This window comes from Lissotriton vulgaris, chromosome 3_1 (genome assembly GCF_964263255.1).
Source record: "Lissotriton vulgaris chromosome 3_1, aLisVul1.2, whole genome shotgun sequence".
Taxonomy (NCBI): domain Eukaryota; kingdom Metazoa; phylum Chordata; class Amphibia; order Caudata; family Salamandridae; genus Lissotriton; species Lissotriton vulgaris.
Window position 1 is genome coordinate 408,080,305 of NC_141689.1, and position 20,207 is coordinate 408,100,511.

Sequence of the window (20,207 nt, forward strand, 5' to 3'; positions counted from 1 at the left end):
GCGGGCAATGTCCACAGGAATAGAACAGGAGCCCATAGTATATGGCCAAGGGTTAGTTTCCCAGATGTTTATCTTATTGGTCCTACTAGGCTAAGTTTAAAAAAAGGTATTTTTCATCCATTATTTTGGGTCATCTCTGAATTGGGTTATAAACAGATAGGTTGTGTGTCATATGCATAATATAGGATTCACTATCATATTATTGTTGTAACAAAAATACCAAAAATACCAGGGGACTGCGATGTAAATTAAAAGGTACAGGAGAAATGATGGTCCTTTGAAGAGGCAATTTCTTCACTGTAATGTAATCTGCAAGTATTTGATTATTAGTTTTGACCCAGTATTACCGTTGAGCCATTGCTCACAATTGCCTGGATTTGTCACCCGCTGTGTTTTTTTCGATGGTATGATGTTTGTTTCAAGAAAGATAGAACAGCTGCACATTAAGCTCAATTTCAAAGGATAGGAGCTTCTTTTCCTCTTCGGTGAAACCAGGCCTAATGCTTGTAACAACATGTGTGGCACAAGGTGGTGTCACTGGGTGATCACTGCTAGTGTTGTCTCCAGTGCTTAGAGAAATGTGCTGTTGTATCCTGATGGACTGTGTAGGAGGAAGCCACGGGCTGCTGCTTTGTGAGGTCGTCCTTTAATGTGCCCTCTTGATGTTCTAGTCAATTGTGAGAGTATGCAGCTGTAGAGGTGAATACATTTATCTGAATATATACTGAGACCAGTTCATGGCACAGACATGTACAGACTGATTACGGAAACCACATTTTAGTAAATGAGTTATTTTAGACCCTAATCTGGGAGGAGTATGCGCTAATTTGCTGGATTCATTAAGAAGGGGTATAGGTATGGGTGGGTTGTGTGTAAGTGTCAGATGCAAATTAGATAGTGATTGATTTTCTAGTGGTCACAATGGCTAGCCTGTGTCACCTTTGCATGAGGAAAAGGTGAGAATCATGCTGTGAATGGGGTCAGATATGTCTTCAGTGTGTACTATCTATCGTTAGGAGGCCTATTGTGGGCAACACACAGGCTGACTTTGGTAACATGCAGTTCTACTTACATAAGAGTTGCATTGCAAGTCCTTTGTAAGTGTGGTGTAGGATGGACTGTGACCATTAGGCAGGACTGTGAGCATTCATATTGTTGTGTATTGTGTTTATTTCCAAACAAATGAGTGAAGCAATATTTGCATAATTACCAACTAGATGTATCTTTGGAATGCTGAATCCCAAATGCCTTTTCTCCTAGCATTCAGCCAATGTGAGTGTGTGTATATTCTGCTGTGAAGCTCCCAGTGGCTTTGTGTGCCATTAAGGCTCAGATAGAAACTCTGGGGCTTATTTATGAGCCCCTGCGTCACTTTTGCACCACTGGTGCATCACTTTTTGTGACGCACCAGTGGCGTAAAAAATGCACCATGTTGCGCCATATTTACGAAGTGACGCATCTAGGTAGATGCGTCACTTCATAAACCCTGTGCTACATTATACATGCACCAGGTATAATGTATGCAGGGTGGGCGTTCCCCCGCAAGAAAGGGTCATAGGAGTGGCGCAGTACAATCTATGAGATTTTGCTGCGCCACTTCTAGGACGCCAATGCGTCAAAAGCTTACGCCTGCCTCATGGAAGGCGTAAGGGTGACGCAGGACCTTTCACATGGGGCTTGCCCCTTGTGAAAGGAACATTGCTGGAGTTGCGTCAGGCTTCCGACACAACTCCAGCAATGCACCACTTTTTGCGCTGACCTTCCTTGTCCTTCCTAGCGACATGATGCATCATATTGTAAATATAACGCATCATTGGCGTCGCAAGGAAGGCGCACTGAGAAGTGGCGCACTGAGAAGTGGCGCATCGCTGCTTTCACGCATTGATGCGCCACTTCTCGTAAATGAGGCCCTCCATGTTTTTTCTAAAGTGTCTTTCACTATGTAATGTATTTGCCCACAACATGTTTACTATGCGCTATAAATGTTATCACTACCATTGCTTCTTGGCCTTATGTTAGCTGTCATACACAATTGTCTTCAATTTGACTCCTTGTTTAGAAGTGTCTGTGTGTGTGTGCGTAATTTGCAGTTAATTTCATGGAAGAAATCCGTGCTCAAATACCCATACCAAGAGCAAGGTGCATGCGAGTTCCAGTATTGGCTCTCTATTTGGTGTGCAATCACAGGAACGTTGTGTGATTTGAATATGAAATGAAATGAAATGAAAATATACTTGGTATAGCGCATGGCTACCCTAAGGCATCCCAGCGCTTTGACCCAGGTAACATCACCATCACTCATCGGAAAAGAAAGGTTTTTAGTTGTTTCCGGAACATGAGATGGTTCGGTAGGAGTCGGATGCTCTCAGGAAGATTATTCCAGAATCTGGCCGCTTGCAAAGAAAACCGCCGACCCCCCGTACAGGATCTTTTGATCCTTGGGACTGTCAGAAGATTGAGTTCACTAGACCTAAGGGTTCTGGAGGGTCGGTATGGGCAGAAGAGAGGGCGAAGAATATCTGGACCGTTGTTTGTGATGGATTTGTGGACCATACACATGGCCTTGAAACCTATCCTCTCCTGAATCGGTAGCCAGTGAAGAGCACGCAGAGCAGGCTTAACCGAGCTGTGTCTAGGGACTTTGGCCAGAAGTCGAGCAGCGCAGTTCTGGACTCACTGCAGAATTTTGATAGTGCCTATCGGGGCGCCAAGATAGAGTGCATTGGAGTACTCCAATCGGGAGATGATCAAAGACTGGACCAGGAGCCGTCCGGAATCGGGAGGAAGGAGGTTGAGAACCTTCCTTAATGTCCTAATCAGGCCAAAGCATGTTGCAGCTACCTTCTTTGCCTGCACTTGAAAGCCGAGGGAGGGGCCAAGCCAGACTCCCAAACTCTTTATTTGTTTCTTTGGGGTCGGAGGGGGACCCAGGCAACTCGGCCACCATGGATTAAGGTTCAGAGGAGCCTTGTAACCCATGATCATGATCTCGGTTTTAGTCCCATTTAGTTTAAAAAATGAGGCTTCCATCCATTCACAGACCTTAGTGAGACAGGGGGACAGATTGTTTGGTCCAGAGGTCCCGTCTTCAGACCTCGTGAGTGAGACCACCAACTGGGTGTCATCGGCGTAGGTGACCAGTTTTATTCCCCAGGGAAGAACCACCTCGGCCAAGGGCCTCATATAGATATTAAATAAGGTGGGGCTTAATGAGGATCCCTGGGGAACACCGTAGTGAAGGGGGAACTGTCTTGAAGTATACTCCCCTTCAAAAACAGAGAATGTTCTTTCTTCTAGGAAAGATTGAAGCCATTTAAGAGCAACACCGGAGACGCCAGCCTCGCCGAGGCGGCTGATCAACAGGGAGTGGTTGACCGTATCGAAGGCTGCGCTGAGGTCCAAAAGGACCACCGCAGCGCAGCCTCCGGCATCTACAATCTTCCTCGCTTCCTCCACTACCATCACCAGGGCGGTCTCAGTGCCCTGTTTTGTTCTGAAGCCAGTTTGAGTTGGGTGAAGTACTGCCTCGTTCTCAATAAAGGCAGATAAAGCAAGATTTACATGCTTTTCTGTGATTTTACTCATCCCTGGCAACAGGGAGATAGGGCGGTAGTTTGACCAGTCCTCAGGGTCAAGATTGGCTTTTTTTAATAGAGCTTTGACTCTGGCCTGTTTCCACAGTGGGGGAACCACTCCAGTGGAAAGGGAGGAGTTGATTACGTCCTTTATAATTGGTACTACCACCTCAGAGACTTGTTTTAGGGCAGAGGGCGGGGTAATGTCCGTAGGAGAGCCTGATTTCAGATTCTGCAGAAGTTTTTCTACTGTGGGATGATCTATCAAGGGCAGAGCATCCAGAGTAGGTGAAGAGACCAATCGAGTAGTGAGCTCAATGGAGTGTCCAAGATCATTTGTAGCTTCCTTCACACAGAAGTAGATGGTAGCAACCTTTGAACTAAAAAAATTGGCTAACTCCTCGCACCGTTTTAGGGGATCGGCCACTTCATTCAGGGGACTAGGCGGAGTTACCAGAGACTTGAAGATTTTATACATTTCCCTGGGGGAGTTAGCGGCTTTAGATATCTCAAGCTGGTAAAAAGAGGCTTGGGCTGATTTTAGTTGGGTCTTGTAGGTCCTAAGAGTAGCTCTGTATTCCGCTTTATCCTCTAGGGTGAAGTTCTTTCTCCACTTCCCCTCTTGCCTCTTACAGTTCCGTTTAAGACATTTCAATTCTGCAGTATACCAGGGCATTTTATTGGAGCCTCCACGGTGCACTACTTTGCTTTTAGGGAGGGTGAGATCAAGAGAGGACTCTAGCCACTTATTAAAGGAACTGTAAGCTTCAATCGGATTATCCTCCTTAATTAACGGAATGGAGTCCTTTAAAAATGTTGCCAACTTCGACGCAGGCAGTTTTTACCAAGTCCGACCAGTCTTGGTTGTAGTTATAGAAGGCTGGACAACATCCGTGGGCGTCCATGCAAATGAGAGTAGTGTGTGATCTGACCATGGAATAGGTAGCGACTCCTTCCACTGCATGTCAGTGAGATTGGTGTAAAAATGGTCAATCAAATGGCCAGCAGAGTGAGTGCCTCCCTCCACAATTTGTTTCAATGCTAAAGTCCCCATTCCCTCCAAAATATTTTCCGGAATCAGTGCTTCAGGGTCATCAGTATGAATATTAAAATCCCCGATAATAGAGTTAATATGTGCATGCATGAAAGATATTTGACATAATACTAATTATATATTTGTCAGGGTACTTTCTACAGATGAATGAGTGCACATTGTCATTTTACCTAATGAATTTAAATAATTGGTCCAGAACATTGACTAACATAGGTATACAATGTACAAAAAGATTAATATTGTATGGAAATTTATGAGCAACACACATAGCTATCTATTAGCAATAATTCATTTGAATAAACTAAATAAAGAGTCAGTAAATTCAGTTAACATCCTCTATTTGTATTTCATATTCAGGCTACCTTTGAAGGATGGATGGAGCTAATGGCTAGTTCTTCTGATGCTAGAGGGGTAAGTGTGTTAATTTCTGAATAAGCAAAAATGGATGCATGGTTTAAGAGGACTTTAGAAATGTGAGACTAAAATTATTTCTAAATCTGTTTTGCAATGATGCAAAAACCATAGCATAACCTTCTCCCTTAGGATTACTCCTATGTTGGGTTTAGACTGCCTTGTTTTATAAGATTAGATAGCTAGGTAGTTAGCACATTTATATAGTGCGCTATAGAGCCAAGGAAGCCTCAATGCACTAGACTGAGAAGAGAATGCAGCCAATATTCAACACGAGTAAATTATTTTAAAAACACATTTTCAAAATTACATATTTTCCAGAAGGTTAATTATTTACCTGTTGAATTTGAATGGCCCATTAATTGTGCTCCTTACCATAAACGTCTGAATGTCTTGCGTGTATCACAATAGTGGATTTTCTGCATTCATATGTGGCTATCTGGATCTATGTGGGATCCGCCAAAACTGATTTTTTTTTCCTGATTCTGTAAATCAGGATTTTTGTTTGTTTTTGTGCATTCTTATTTTTGTACACCTATGTGGAGCTTATGTATACAGAATCCATGAATCGCGCAACATATGTTTACATATTGGGCAGGTGGTCCTGCAGAAGTGTGTGGAATTGAGACATCTACCTTTAACTGGTGCATATCCCTTACTGTCCAGCTTGTTGATCTCCACCTCATTTAGATTTGGGAAGCTTCTTTGTTCCCAATTTCAGAGCCTCATCTGACTCGTCCCATTGGGAACAATCTGAATTTTTCTGCTCAGGGCAGCCATTGTGCTTTTGGCATGTGCCTCATTGGTAAAACTGTGCGTTTGTTGGACAACATAATAGTCCTGCTAGCTCACAGTGCACCATTTGCACCTCTAACCTCACAGGGTAACAAATGTCTGTACAACCTCAGAACATGACAACCCTGACTCTCAAAAGAAATCGTCTAGAAGATCCAGAAACCTTTCATCTGGACTTTCATGCATAGCCAAAGAAATACACAAGAAATACACAGTTTCAATGTTTATTGAAGCAGTGGTATTTTTGAGTAACATTTGTGTGTTGCAATGACTAATAGAATGAAACATATTAGCAAAATGAGAACAGTGGAGAGGAACAATAATTCCAGCATTGTACTAAAACAATGAATATATGCCTGCATGTATTTGGTGTAATCTAGTGTGATCCATTCTAGCGCAAACCTAGGGGGTCATTAGGATTGCGGTTTTTCCGCATCCTCCGGGCCGGGGGAAGTGTCCGCTGGACCGGAGGATGTGGAAAAACCGCTGCGGAGCCTTCAAAGACCCCCCGCCAGATTAGGATGGCTGGGGGTTCAGGGAGACCGTCCGCCGCTTTTCCGCCGCGGTCGCCTTACGACCCCGGCGGAAAAGCTCTAATATGGAGGCGGTGTCTCACAGACACCGCCGGCCATATTAGGATGGGGAAGAACAAAAGCCTTTTCGCGGCGGCTTCTCCCCGTGAAAAGGCATACAGTGTTTCATTGGGGGCCCGTAGCGGGCCCCCATGGTGACGGAGGGGTGGGGGGTGCACATGGGGGGTACCTATGGTACCCCCCTGCATTTGCATGCACAAAGCAGCAGGCACCGCGCGGTGCCTGCCGCTTTGTGCATGCAAATGCAAAGCATGCATATTTAACCTTGCGGCGGGTGCTGCTTCAAGTAGCAACCGCCGCAATGTTAAATATTGAGGATGTGACCACCAGGGTGGCGGTCACATCCTAATTGCACTGGAGGGAACGCCGCAGCCCCTGCGGATGTTTCCTCCACCTCGGGGGTCGCGGACGACGCAGGTCCGTCCGCGATCCTAATAGGCCCCCTAGTTTTGCCCAGTGTGGGTGACCTGACTAACTGCCCATTACCTCCCGGCAAGTGTCATCAGGCTGTCCGCCCTGTTGTAGAGCGGGACATCCCGTGACAGGGATCAGCTGAGCTGGAATTCCGGCTTGCCATGACCTCAAAGTAACAGCAAAGTGCTCCTCTGATTTAAACAAGGAAGCAGATTTGTATATGTACAGATTTGTATATGTAATAAACAGTATCCATTCTGACATGTCGAGGGCTATGTCAGGCCTCATTTTTTATATTAGCTAGATAAGGTTGTTGCCTACCGGGCAAAAAAAGCCTATTATATTTCGTGCAGTGAAGTCCATACATCATACTGAATGTTCAAGGTGTCATGACAGTGTGACTACAAAGTTGAAATGGAAGCAAAAACATTTTCGGAAAACGCTATCCTGAACTGTTACATACACAAACGTATGTCAAAAGTCACCCCCTTGCAGATAGAAGGCAATATAAGAAACATGAGCATGAAACTAGTTTTGTTTCTGACCAGGCCACATGACACCCACACCTTGAATGTAAGGCAATGCAAACAAGTGCTAAAACAAAAGGGTCATGAAATAAAAAGAACCCCTAAAATCTAGAAGGCATCAATGCCTCTTTGATACCTAAAAGCACAATGAAAGCTACATATTTCTTTAAATTTCAACAACAAAAAATAGCCATTCAAGTAAAGGCACTATAAAAGCAAAGGTTAAAAAGGCATATATTTAGCAAGAAAAGCAAAGCTGAATTAAAAAGATTTGTCTAACTCAAAATGCGAGAAGTAGACTAAACATTGCTGCTCCCAGCTACCGCAGACGATGTTCCTATAGGCACCCATCAAATCAAATCCATGGAGCAAATATGTTTTCATCCAGCCCCTTCAGCAGCCACTAAAGGGGGTGCAGCCAGTGCAGAAATAAAGGCAAAATCCAGTTCACCAGGAGCAGAAGCATCCAAGGAGGACTTGCAAAACGCATTCAGTAGGAGCAATGGCAAGCGCCATGGAAAACAGCACAGGTGGACCATTAAAGGACCTACCAATAGGTGAATGTCCTTTGCCTGAACCATTGACTTCCCTAGGCATATGTCCAAAGTACACTTGAAAGTCCACAGAAGACAGCAGAATATGGGCTGTGGGCTGTGTAGCCACACAGGCTGGAATGGCAAGACCCAATGTGCAAGGGTGCGCCAAAGCACTGCATTATTCGTTCATTGCACAGAAGCACATGTTGAGCTGCCAGTGAAATTCAGCCTCATAATGGGACACCCATTGTGGGGCTTAAAAAATAAAAAACACAGGTCTGACAATCAGGAGCAGGACCAGCGGAAGACCTCCAAAAACACTTCTAATCACAGAGTGTATGACTGATGGATCTGAAGACTGTCTGGAACGTACTAAAGAAACCAGTGCCAAGGGCCTTAAAAAGTACACTACTCCAGCTATATTTGACATATTAAATGCAGTTCACTAACTCCCCAAAATGGTGTGAGAAATTTGTGCATAGTAGCAACTGTATTTCAGAAGAGGACTTTGCAACTTGAATATCAAATATCTCCCACTCCGCATTTTTATTTGGTTCATTTCCCGCTCGGCCCTAGCAGTACCCAGATGTTAGGCGGGTCCGCACTGCACCAGGGTTGAAGCGCAAGTTGTTTACGCATCAGAAATCATTTAAGGCACACTGGGGCATCCGCGCAGCGGGCGCACCAAAGGCAAGCCCATCTGCGCCCGTCGACGCCCAGAGCGCGACCAGCACCAAAACCTCTGTCCGTTTAAAAACCGGGATGTACAGCAGACAGCAGTTGCTGGACCTAGATTCAGGTTCATTCAGATGGCATGATATGGCTCTGCAAGACAAGAACTTAGGTGAGCCTGCCTGCCCAAATGCTCTTTTCGGCTGAGTCTAGCCACTACCAACAGCCTTGACCAAGCAGGGAGGAAGGGGAGACTCTTGAATGCTGGAAGTTCGGAAGCTCTGAGGGACAGAGATGCAGGGGATATACTTAATAACCCCTCCCTGGGCAAGACCTTCTCGGAGGCCCTAAGCTAGCCCGGGAACAGAATAGACAATGCGTTCTGTTGAATGTATGGTCTGTAGGGAGGCACAAATATCAGACTGAAGATCTGATTCAAAACACAACACCCGATATAATTTTTCTGACTGAGACCTAGACAGATAATGCCTCTGTTCCAGACTGGAATATAATGCTACTGAAGGGCAATGCAGTCACCTCACAGGATAGGGAGGAAGATAGAGGAGGGGGCATAGCGATAATCTACCAGGATCATTTAAAGCTGCAAGTGGAGGGGCGTGGCTTGAGGCATCAAGATGATGGTCGCACTCTAAGAGTGCTCCTGACCCCCTCCATCATCCGCCTCGTATATCCACCTGCTTCCAGCTGCCATTGGCCCCTGTTACCAACTGCTGTGGCTCCCCGGCTCGCCTGCCTTGCCCCGGTTTATTTGTGGGGCTACCCGGCCGATCCACAGCCCTTGCTGGACGCCTTCTCCCTGGAGGCCAAACACACCTAAGATGGCGGCCCGCTCCTCACCTAGACTCGGGCCTGAGACTCCTGCTGGGGCGGCCCAACGTGCCTTGTGCCCTCGCTGCCTGTGCCTCTCCGGCAGCGGGGGCCTGAGTGGCACCTGAGAGCTGGCACTGTTGGGAGCATCCCGCTCCCGTGGCTGTAACCTGAGCGATGCCGGGGGTGGGCGTGGGACGACTGCATTACGGGAGCAGCCCGCAGCCCGGCGCTGCCCGGGGCCTCCGGATGAAACTGCGGCCCGACGGGGTTGGGCTTCCCTCCGGCCTCCGATAGAGGCCTCCCTCGACACCCGGCTGGTGAGCTGCCTGGAGCGCTGTGGTTGCTGGTCCCGGGGAGGCGCGGCCTCTGGCCCTGAGTTGGCACCCGGATCGCTGGGGGCCCTAAGGTGGGGTCCCTGCCCGTTCCGGCCCGAGTTGGCCCTTCTGCGCTGCCTGCCTCGAGTTGGGGGCGGGCCCTTGCTCCTCGGTCAAGCCACTGGTTCCAAGGGCCTCCGCCAGCGGGCAGGCAGAGTTCATCTGGTCGCCGTTCCCCGGCCCTGTGGATCACTGCGAGCTGCTGGAAGCCCCATCCTGTGGAGTCTTGGGGTGTTGCCCGCCGCCCCCCGGGACACTGTTGCTGTGGCCCATCTCATTGACTGGACTACGAGGGCCATGCCATGGCTCGGCGCAAAGGGACTGACCGGCCATACTATCGGGTGATCCAGGCCCCCTGCCTGTCACTCCGGGGGATTGTCGGTGTGGCCCGGGTCGTGGATGTGCCGGTTCTGCCATTGAGACTATCTGAAGCGACCTACTGAGGGCCTTTTCCTTTCTGGGGGCGGTGGATGCCCCTCTCCTCTGGATGGTGGTGGGTGCCCGGGGCCCACTGCTAGCCTTCTGACATCTTGCTGTGCACCCGCCGCTCCTGTGCCGCAGAGCCTGAGGACAAGCCTGGTTGCCCATCTGAAGACTCATGGCCCCAGTTGCTCCCCCGGGCCTATTGGACATGGAGGACCCTCCCTGCTGCTTCATCTGCTTCTGGGGCCTCACGGATCGGCTGCCCCCCCAGCCTCTGTTGTGCTCCTGGGTGGACCTGACCTAAGTGGACTGAGGGCGCCTGTTGCCCTCCTGGAGCTGACACGCGGAATCGTGCACGGGCGGGGGAGGCTCCCTCTCTCTGAAACCAGTGTGGGGTGAGTGAGGTGTGATCGGCCACTACATTGGGTGGCGGGGTGGTGGCAACGGTGTCGGCCTGCCCCCACCGTCCGGACACATTGGATCAATCTACCCGCACCACCCAGACCCCCATTCCTCCATCCCAAACCAAAATGTACCTGGCTAAGGGAAGAGAGGCCCCTCCTGCCTGGGAAGGCCCTTTCCCCGGCCCGAAGGGCTCCGGCTCAGGCATCCCAGGTTGCGCCCAAGTCCCAGCGGCACTGAACTGGGTCATCATCGTCAGGGGGGGGGGGGGGACTCCCGCTCACAAGCTGCGCAGTCCCGGCGATCTCCAGCCGGGACTCCGACTCAGGATTCTGCCTCCCCCAACCTGGCTACCTCCCTGATCGATATGGGCAGTATCCCTGGTCCCAGTACAACCCTGCGATGGGCCATATCAGACTCGGACCTGTCCGGAAGCCCTGTGGTCCATGGATCGAGTGGGGATGATGGTGTCTGATGGTGTCTATTCCTCGCCTGGTGATGAGTGATATACACTTTGCCCTTCGGGACTCTCTGCAACGTGAATGCTCCCGACCCCACGTATCGGTCCGGCCTGGCTCTACTGAAGAGACTGGGCGGGGTCCGGAGTTTCATAATAGTTCCGGGACTGGTGCCTATTACTGGCTTCAAACTTACTAACTTTTGTTTCATCTGTTAGCATTCCATCCGAACACATGGAAGGGGGTCCAACTCAGCCATGTTCCTGATTGCTTGTTAGCTAACCATTTTAGATTAGCAGTCGCCTCACAGTGAGGTAGTTCGTGGTTGGGGTTGTTTCAGGGCAACAGATGCTTCCACTTCAGAAGTGTAGGTTGGGGGGAGTTGGGGGCCAAGGTGGGGGGGAGACCGTTGTTTCCCGACAGTTTGTTGTTTTTAGCCACCTACGGGCCGCTGTGTTCTGTACCCATTGGTAGCCAAGCGTTTCTTGCTTCTCCCGCTGACAATAGGTGGACCATCGCACCTCACGCTTTCACTTCGGGGCCCCGGGCCCGGGGGCGGGTTCCTTGGGGTTGCTGACAGCCCTGCACAACCACCCGCTCTTCCACATGCCATCCCTCTAGATGTCCTACACCCTTACTAGGCCTCTCCACATCCTCTCCTGGAATGTTAACGGCCTCCTCGACTGAATCAAGCGCACAGCTGTTCTCTGCACCGCCCACCGCCACACGCCTGACATTCTGTTTCTCCAGGAAATGCACCTCTCGGGCTCCCAAAGCAACTTCCTAGCCCGCTACGGGTTTGGCAGGGTCTGGCACTCCGGTTTCACACGGGGCTCCCGATGGTCGCCATTCTACTTAGAAAGGGACTTCCCTTCACCCTGGCTAGCGCTGAGACTGATGCGCAGGACACATACGTGGCTGGGTCGGGCATGATTGAAGGACACCCCCTGAACCTTCTGTGCACTTACGTTCCCTGTGCATCGACCCTGGGTCTTTGTGATGTCTGGAGGGTATGGAACCCCCGCAGACAACAATATACCCACACCTCAGCAGCCCATCATACCCACTTCCGTATAGACCTTCTTCTGATGCCCGCAATGGATTGCCAATTGGTGTCCGGAGCTGCGATATTGCCCAGGGGGATCTCATATCAGAACTTCCACTGTCGGTCCACGGGCGACTTGGCGTCTGAACGCATAGTTCCAACATGACTCTGCACTGGTGAAATCCCTTGGGCAGGAACTGCGTCACTACTTCTCAGCAAATGCGGCCTCTGTTTCCTCACCGGGGATGTTGTGGGAGGCTGGCAAGGCGGTCGTTCGGGGAGTGGCCAGAGGGCTGGTCCATGCGAAACGTGTGGAGCAGGCCACACAGCTAGTGCAGCTGGAAGCTCAGGCAGCTCGGTTGGAGGGATTCCAACTGACCACCAACAGCGAGGACTCCTCTCAACAACTTGTACTGGTTCACGACGAGATCCGGCAGATCTCGTTGGAATCGCCAAAAATGCTTTGACGCTCTTCGGTGGCCCGTATTAATGGGTGGGGCGATAAGAATGGCAAACTCCTCCACAATCTAGTGTCCTACTCCAAAATCAACCGCATTGTTCCCGAGATTCAGACAGACTCCAGGACCCACTGGGTAACATCCACCGCCATTGCGAAAGCCTTCGCCGGCTACTATGCGTCTTTATATGGCGCTCGTCCCCGTGCACTCCCCTGGCGGAGTTGCTGGAGGAGACTGGTACTCGGTTGCCGTGTCTCCCCAAGGAGGTCACTGAGACCTTGGATTGCCCCATCACCTCAGAAGAAATACACAGGGCGATCTCAGCGCTACACCTAGGCAAGACGCCCGGGCCTGACGGCTATCCTCAAGAATACTACGCGGTTTTCCGCAAAGATTTGGTTCCTCACCTAGTGGAGCTATGTAGCCATGTGGTGGAGGAGGGGTCTTTCCCGCCAGAAACTGACATGGCCACTATCGTAGTCATCCCAAAAACGCAACCGCCATCATGCATCTGGCGGCAAAGATAATTGGAGAGGAACTGACTCCTTTAATTAACCAAGGTCTGGAGTCAGGTAGCTACCCAGTTTGCTGGAAGAAAGCTACGATTAGGCCAATCTTAAAAAAACACTCTAGACCCCTTGGAGCCCAAGAACTATCACCCGATTGGTGGTCTGCCTATAGCAGCTAAAATTTTGGAGAAGTCGGCAAATAAGGTACTGACTGAATACCAACAATCTGCTGGACTCAACTCAGCATGGTTTTCGATCATACCACTCCACAGAATCTGCATTGATTGTAGCGGCTGAGGAGATCCGAGGAATAGTGGATAGGGTCGCAGGGCAGTCCTCGTACTATTTGACCTGTCAGCAGCTTTTGTCACCGTGAATCACACGGTGTTAGTGCAGTGGCTGCAGGAGGTAGGGATTGAGGGCTCAACTTTGTCCCTCCTCTCATCGTTCTTGGAGGGGAGGGAGCAGAGCCTGTATTGGAAGGGCATACAGTTTCCATCTGCCCTGTGGTGTGCCACAGGGATCAGCCTTATCGCCAACGATGTTCAACATCTATGTCATTCTCCTGGCCAGACTTATCAGGAAGAATGGTTTTGCCCTGGTGTCATACGCAGATGATTCCCAACTTATAATCTCGATAGCTAAACAGCCTGAAGACACAGCCATCAAGTGTCATGCCTGCCTTACTGAGATTATGACCTGGATGAATTATAGCTTCCTAAAAATTAATACTGACAAGACGGAGGTCATTGAGTTTGGTCAGGGGAGACCCCTGTGGAATTACTCCTGGTGGCCAGTGAGAGCAGGAGAATGCCCCAGCCCTGTACCCAAGGTCAGGAACCTCTGAGATATTTTTGACTGCCAGTTAAACTTCTCCACAGTCTTACCTCTTCCTGCTTTTTCCTAATATAAACTTTGAGAAAGATTTTCCCTTTCATTGTGCAGGAACTACAAAAGACAGTGGTGGTGGCTCTCCTACTAGCCACGCATGATTATTGCAACGGCTTGTTGTTGGGTATCAACAAAACCCAGATGAGTAGGCTGCAGTCACTGCAGAACGCTGCTGTGAGGCTGCTTCTGAATATAGCTAGAGGCCAATCAACCTCTGCTGGAATTAGAGCTCTTCACTGGCTTCCTGTACAGCAACGTATGGAATTCAAGGCATTGTGCTTGGTTAACAAAGCACTCTACGGGGGAGCAGCTAAAGACTTCCAAAAAGTATTCAGGCCCTATACCCCAGGGCATGCCCTAAGATCCAATAAGTCGGGCCTTCTCCATATTGATAGGATTAGGAGAGTGAAATGGGATGGAAGAACTTTCTCTAACTGTGCAGCAAAGTTGTGAAATAAAATGCCAACAGCCATGCAATTTCAGTCTAATAGACAATCTTTTAGGAAAGATCTGAAGACCTGGTTGTTCGCTTTAATATAGTCCCTGTAAAGTAGGCTGCAGCACTTCCACATACACCAGGGCCATGACGCCAAGGCATTCGAGCGCTTTATAAACATATATCCTATCCTATCCTATCCTGCAACTTGAATATCAAATATCTCCCATGCAGATGTTAAAGACACATCTTTCTGGAACAATTAGGCCTTCACTCTGCTCAAGGCATCAAAGCATATGTTCAAAAGATTAATCGAAGGCCAAAGTGTCACCTCCCTAACTGTATGTGCAGATGGAAATAATTCTTGTGCACAAGAGGTCATGGATGCAGAAACTGTCAGCAGAAAGACAATTCCCAGTTTAATTCCAAAGCAACTCTGATCATCCATCATCAAATAACTCCCATTTGAGAGCAATCAGAAGTATACCAGCAGCTGGAGAACCCTTCAGATAGCAAGACAAATTAGCTAAGGGCATATTACATGAACTGTGCAGCAGAATTTCCCTACACACTAAGAAATGCCTTACAGTAGTATCGCAGTCTGCGCCCCTAAGAAAAATGTCAGTAATGCCATTCCTACAGCGATATCAAAAAGGTAAGATTCTTGAATCGTGTACAAAGCCTTTCTCCCAGTGCTTCATACCTGCCTACGTGATGGTGTTGTAAACAGTATTGAAGGTAAAATTGTTGAAATTGGCACGGAAATAAACCTGTGGACTATCCAATCAACGAAAGGTGTTTCTGCCAAGGGCAATTTTTTCAGCTTCTCTATATGTAACAAAGTGTATGTCACATCTTTCCTTGCCATGATCTTTTGCCGTTTAGTAACATTATATGGTAAAATCTGATTTTTGACACCATGGTGTTGCCAAGGTATGCAACTGATGCGAAATGTCTTAAGAGTGCAGTTCAGTAATGTGATAGCCCTAAGCTGTGGTTGCCCATATTGTAAAAGACATGTCACACTGTATGATGTCTATCATTGACAAGACAATGTTACTCAAAGAATATATTCTATTAGACAAGGTTGTCATACCATTATTGACTACTGCCAGAGTCCTTTCTAAATGTGCCCTTTCAATCTTGCAGTCTTTCAGAAGCCTCATGCTGGGAAACTTTCCAAACTTCATTATATATTGCATACAAGAACTGCTTTTGACATGGTTTACGAGGACCTAAGAGAAAGTCCTGTAGTACCTTGTCATCAGAAAGAAAAACCGGCCACACTATACGGTTTGGTGAGATCCATCAAGACAAAGCTCTTGTTTTTGCAGCCAGTGAGGAGCACTAAAAATACAGTTATTTTGCCTTGAACAGCCAAGATGGGTACTGATGCTCTGTAAGATAGCCCAAATGATTTCTTGTCCACAATCTTCTCCCTGACTAGATCCCCAATCTTAGGGATCCAACCAGAAGTCACTTGTGCTTCTTTCATTCTCCAGTGGTGGTGTGTTTTACTTGGACATTGCTTTGTCTGTCCCGGAAGCTATTGAGTTCCTGTTAAACATCCAAACTTCCATTAATTTCAAATGGTGTTTCTGCCACCAATGTGGTGGGACTATCAAGGTCAGGCACTCACATTTTAACACTGAACAAGATCTCGTCGGGTGTCTCATCATCTTGGGATTTTTTAAGCATATTGTTTAGTGCTCTTTGGACCCTATATATGAAATGGACCCAACTGCAGCCTGAGCCTAATACCCTTACTGTTAAATACTTCTTCAAGTCCTGGATTTCCATTCCACAATTGAATTTCCCTCAGGATGAAATGGGGAAGAGTACTGCGCAGTCACACCCAACCTCCCATGGTGTCTTTGTAAGCCTTAGATGCAAAGCTGGCCCCTGGTCAGCCAAGGTGGGTTTTACCTGAGACATTGTTGAGGTCTTTAGACAATGAAGGCACAACTTACCAAAACTGTAAGTTTTTACCACTCCTGAGTGTTGTGTTTATGCCTGTTGATCATAAACCCTTTGGTGTCACCCATGAAATGTGTCTGACATCCGTTGCTATCGTACAGCCACACTAACCATCCCTCATGATTGGTACCTGAGAAAGTGTATGTGCCATTACTAAGCACAGTGTATAATGCTTCCACCGTTTAATTTTTCAACTGCTGCCAGTCAGCAAAATGTGCAAATTTAGCATTTTCTGTTTTTTGTTGAAATCAGTTATCTTAGCTAGGCCAGTACATCACATTTGTTACTCAGTTTTATTCAGGACAATCACTTGATGTGGTATTTGGCATACCTGTTCCCATGAACCTGCCAATCTTTAGTTCCCCATAACCGATGTCCCATCTGCTGTCTCCCTCCAAAAGTCAAACCCTTGTGTGGACTACTGGGAGAGAAAAGATGCAGACAACATCAGCTTGAACCTTTAATAATAAGACCCTGGGTCTGCTGAATCGTGACCTGAAAAATATGCAAACTTCTGTGCTAATGTTCTGGAGCTATCCTGAGGTAGTGTAGGGCAGTGTTCCCATTGTGTGTAATTGAATACTGCCTGTGGAGTACTTGCTTTATGCAAGAAATTAGGACTATGATGCTGAAAACAGAACATTTTAATATAGTTAGCCCTAGCCATATACAGTTCATTGGAAATCTAAATAGTTAAATGTTCTAGCTCTTCTAGCATCTCATGTAATGTCTCAATCATTGGAAGTACAACTAGGGGTGATAAAGTCATTCAATAAAAATTTGAACAAATATGATATTTGTAAACATTTAGTAGGACCAAGTATATCATACTGTACCCTGTTCCTGTTTCGGAATAGTTAATATTGTTAACCAGGGAAAGGTCTCTTCACACTTTATGGGATGAAGAATGTGGTGTCAAATTCAAGTTCACAGGTCCAACAGCAGAGCGTTCTGGGAGATGGTGTACATTTAGGAATAAGACTATCGCCAAATTCAAAGGAAGAAGAAAGGTAACGGCATTGTAATTCAAGGGTATATCCATAGAGTAACAAAACACGTCTTCTACTGCCAAAAGTAGAATACATGCAGTCTACCTTGCAGAGGTGGAGGTGAATCAGATGCATCCAAAGAGAAGTCATTGCATTTTATGATGTAGCCAGAGATTGTTTTATCTATTTTTGGCAGATCTGGAGCTTCCGTAGAACCTGCAGTTTGCCCAGACTGCGGTACTTTGACATAATCATCATCGGATTTGGGGTCAGAACTGAAATGTGGGTTTCAGAACTGAAATTTGTGTTTCCGTACATGTTGTTTGTGTGGTATTTGTTAACGTGGCAGGTAAAAGGGAAACTTCATTCCTGACTATCCCCAGCAGGGGAAAAAAGCTTCATCAATGATTAAGTGTAAAAAAAAATTGGAAAGGCAAATTTCAATTTTCATACAGTATTAGCTGGCATGTGCATCTAAAATGCCACTTGCGATTTCTTACTAGCGAAAAATAAGGATTCGCTAATAAGGAATCGCAAAAGCCTATGCATGCAGGAATCGCAAAAAAATAGCGATTCCTAGAAATTCCTTAATTGCGACCCACAAATGCGAGTCGCAATTAAGGAATGGCTTCCCATTCATTCCTGAATTAGAATTGCATGCGCAATTTGCGAGTACCCATTAGGTACTCGCAAATTGCACATGCAATTTCAAGAGTATCAAAAGAACACCCTGTTGCACTCCTGACATAGAGATGTGCACCCATGTTGCGCACCCACATGCCCCAAGTTTTCACTAAATCCCATCAGGTTTAATTTTTCGGTATTTAGCGGACCCTAATAGCAAATTCTCTATTTTAAATGCCATCTTCCATTGCATTCAATCCATCGCAATTTGTGATTCCTTAAATGCAATTGCAATTTGTCATTTTTGCATTTGAGAAGATGAATCCCTAATGCAAAAATACAGGTCGCAAATTGGCAGATTCGGAGATTCTGCCTATTTGCAATCAGTTTTTCCTTTGATACATGTGCCCCTAGAACTTTTAAACATGTAAAGAATCACTTTACAATGCAAATAACTCTTTTTAAAAAATACACAAGTAAATCACATGTAGGGAAGATGTGCTTGCTTTAAACGAGTAGGAAAATAACATGAAGGAAAAATTGTTATAGGCTATCATTTTCAATGTGATTCTATAACTAGGCCCAAGCCATATTTTCTTTCGACCCTTGCTCATAGTTAAATAGAAATGTTTTGCAACTGTTTATATTTATGGATTTTACTACAGTGCTCTGTATGTATTTTATCTGCACTTTTATGGTCTATGACCGAAATAAAGTTATCAAAATGAATGAAATGTTTTCAGATTTTTGCCTAGCACCAACATCCTGCTAAGGAATGTGCTGACTTCAAGATTATCATTACCAACAACAGGGGCAGCCCTGAACACCTGAACCAGGGGCAATCAATACTTAGTCTTAATAGCGGTTCAAGATACTATCTACATGGACATACAAATTTTACAAACAGTCAGAGATACAAACAGATTACATTTTTGAAAAAGAAGGAGGAAAAGAACCTATATGTAGAGAGAAACTCATATACCAAAGAATTAGAAAAGTATGTCAATTGTATTACATTTATAAATAGTAAAACAATTAAGATAGTGATACTGGTACATACAAGATGTGTTGTACAATGCGAAACCAGACAAATGGCAGACAGAAGGGATTACATAGCAAACAAGCATTTGCAACGAAAATTGCTCTCACAATGTCTTTTACCTACCAAAAGAGTGAAAGAGGAAAGAAAATGAAAACAGAAAGGATGCTAGATAAAGGAGGAAAATGAAACGGAGATGGAGCAAATCTGAGAAAAGGGGACAGCTGAGGCGAAAAGAAAATATAGGGGACATTGGCTTTGCCAATGTTTTTAAGCTATGTTGTAGAGCAGTGTGGCTGCTGTGCAGCATGTTGAAAAGTTATAAGAACAAGGATGAAGTAATTCCTTTAACGGAAGTGAAGGTATAGCAGGGAACATTTGGAGGGGAAATGAGATACCTACCCTGGCCTCCACACCGAGCGATCATGTGAGAATCAAAAAAACAACTGCTGTCTGTCCTTGCTGGAGGTTTCTCAGGCTCTGAGTAAAAATCTGATATGTAGACCTGTGTATGCGATGTACACTAATAATAATGATTTATATAGACTAATGAAAAAACTGCATTATTGTATTCACTAAATAATAAGTGATTATTACTATACTTTAGAAACTACTTTTTTAACTTTATAGTACTGAAAATTGGAGCTAAAACAATCCTGGCTCTTAAATTCATGCCGCGCAAGTTAAATGGAGATTTTAAATTTTTACATTGAGACCGTACTAACTCAGCTACTTTACAATACTCATAACATACGACCTGCCAGTAACACAAGGATCTATGTAACAAAAGCTTGTGAACCCACTGAGCTATCTTACATTAAATGCAAACTCTTGACCCCATATAACTCTGTGGCAGCTATGTTGCCTCTGATGACTTTAACCTCTGACACAAGGGTGTACACAAGCCCAATTGTACCGCCCATCTTCTTTCCTCTAACTTTCTGGATTTGTGTAGATATAAGCAGTAGTTGCCTTAACCTTTTGAACTAGTTTTACACACATTCTGTTTTGGGCCAATTAATTAAGCTAGAGCAGCTTTATTATCACATTGTTCTTGTTGCTAATTATTTTAGGGCAGATTTAAACAAGTTAGAGTGTATACACTGTTGCAGGTAAGACCTAAAGCAAGAAAGCTAGCAAAAGAGAAAGTATGAGAGAGAGCGAGAGACACTCA

At 46.3% G+C, this 20,207-nt stretch overlaps 1 protein-coding gene across 1 annotated transcript in view; it reads left to right on the forward strand.

Annotated features, from left to right (window-relative positions):
* Window positions 1-20,207, forward strand: part of LOC147726518 (sodium channel protein 1 brain-like) — a 653,937-nt gene that overhangs the window by 131,402 nt on the left and 502,328 nt on the right. Inside the window, exon 5 of the mRNA XM_086963477.1 lies at window positions 4,987-5,040. Coding sequence (XP_086819603.1) covers window positions 4,987-5,040 — 54 coding nt within the window. The remainder of the gene's footprint in view (window positions 1-4,986; window positions 5,041-20,207) is intronic.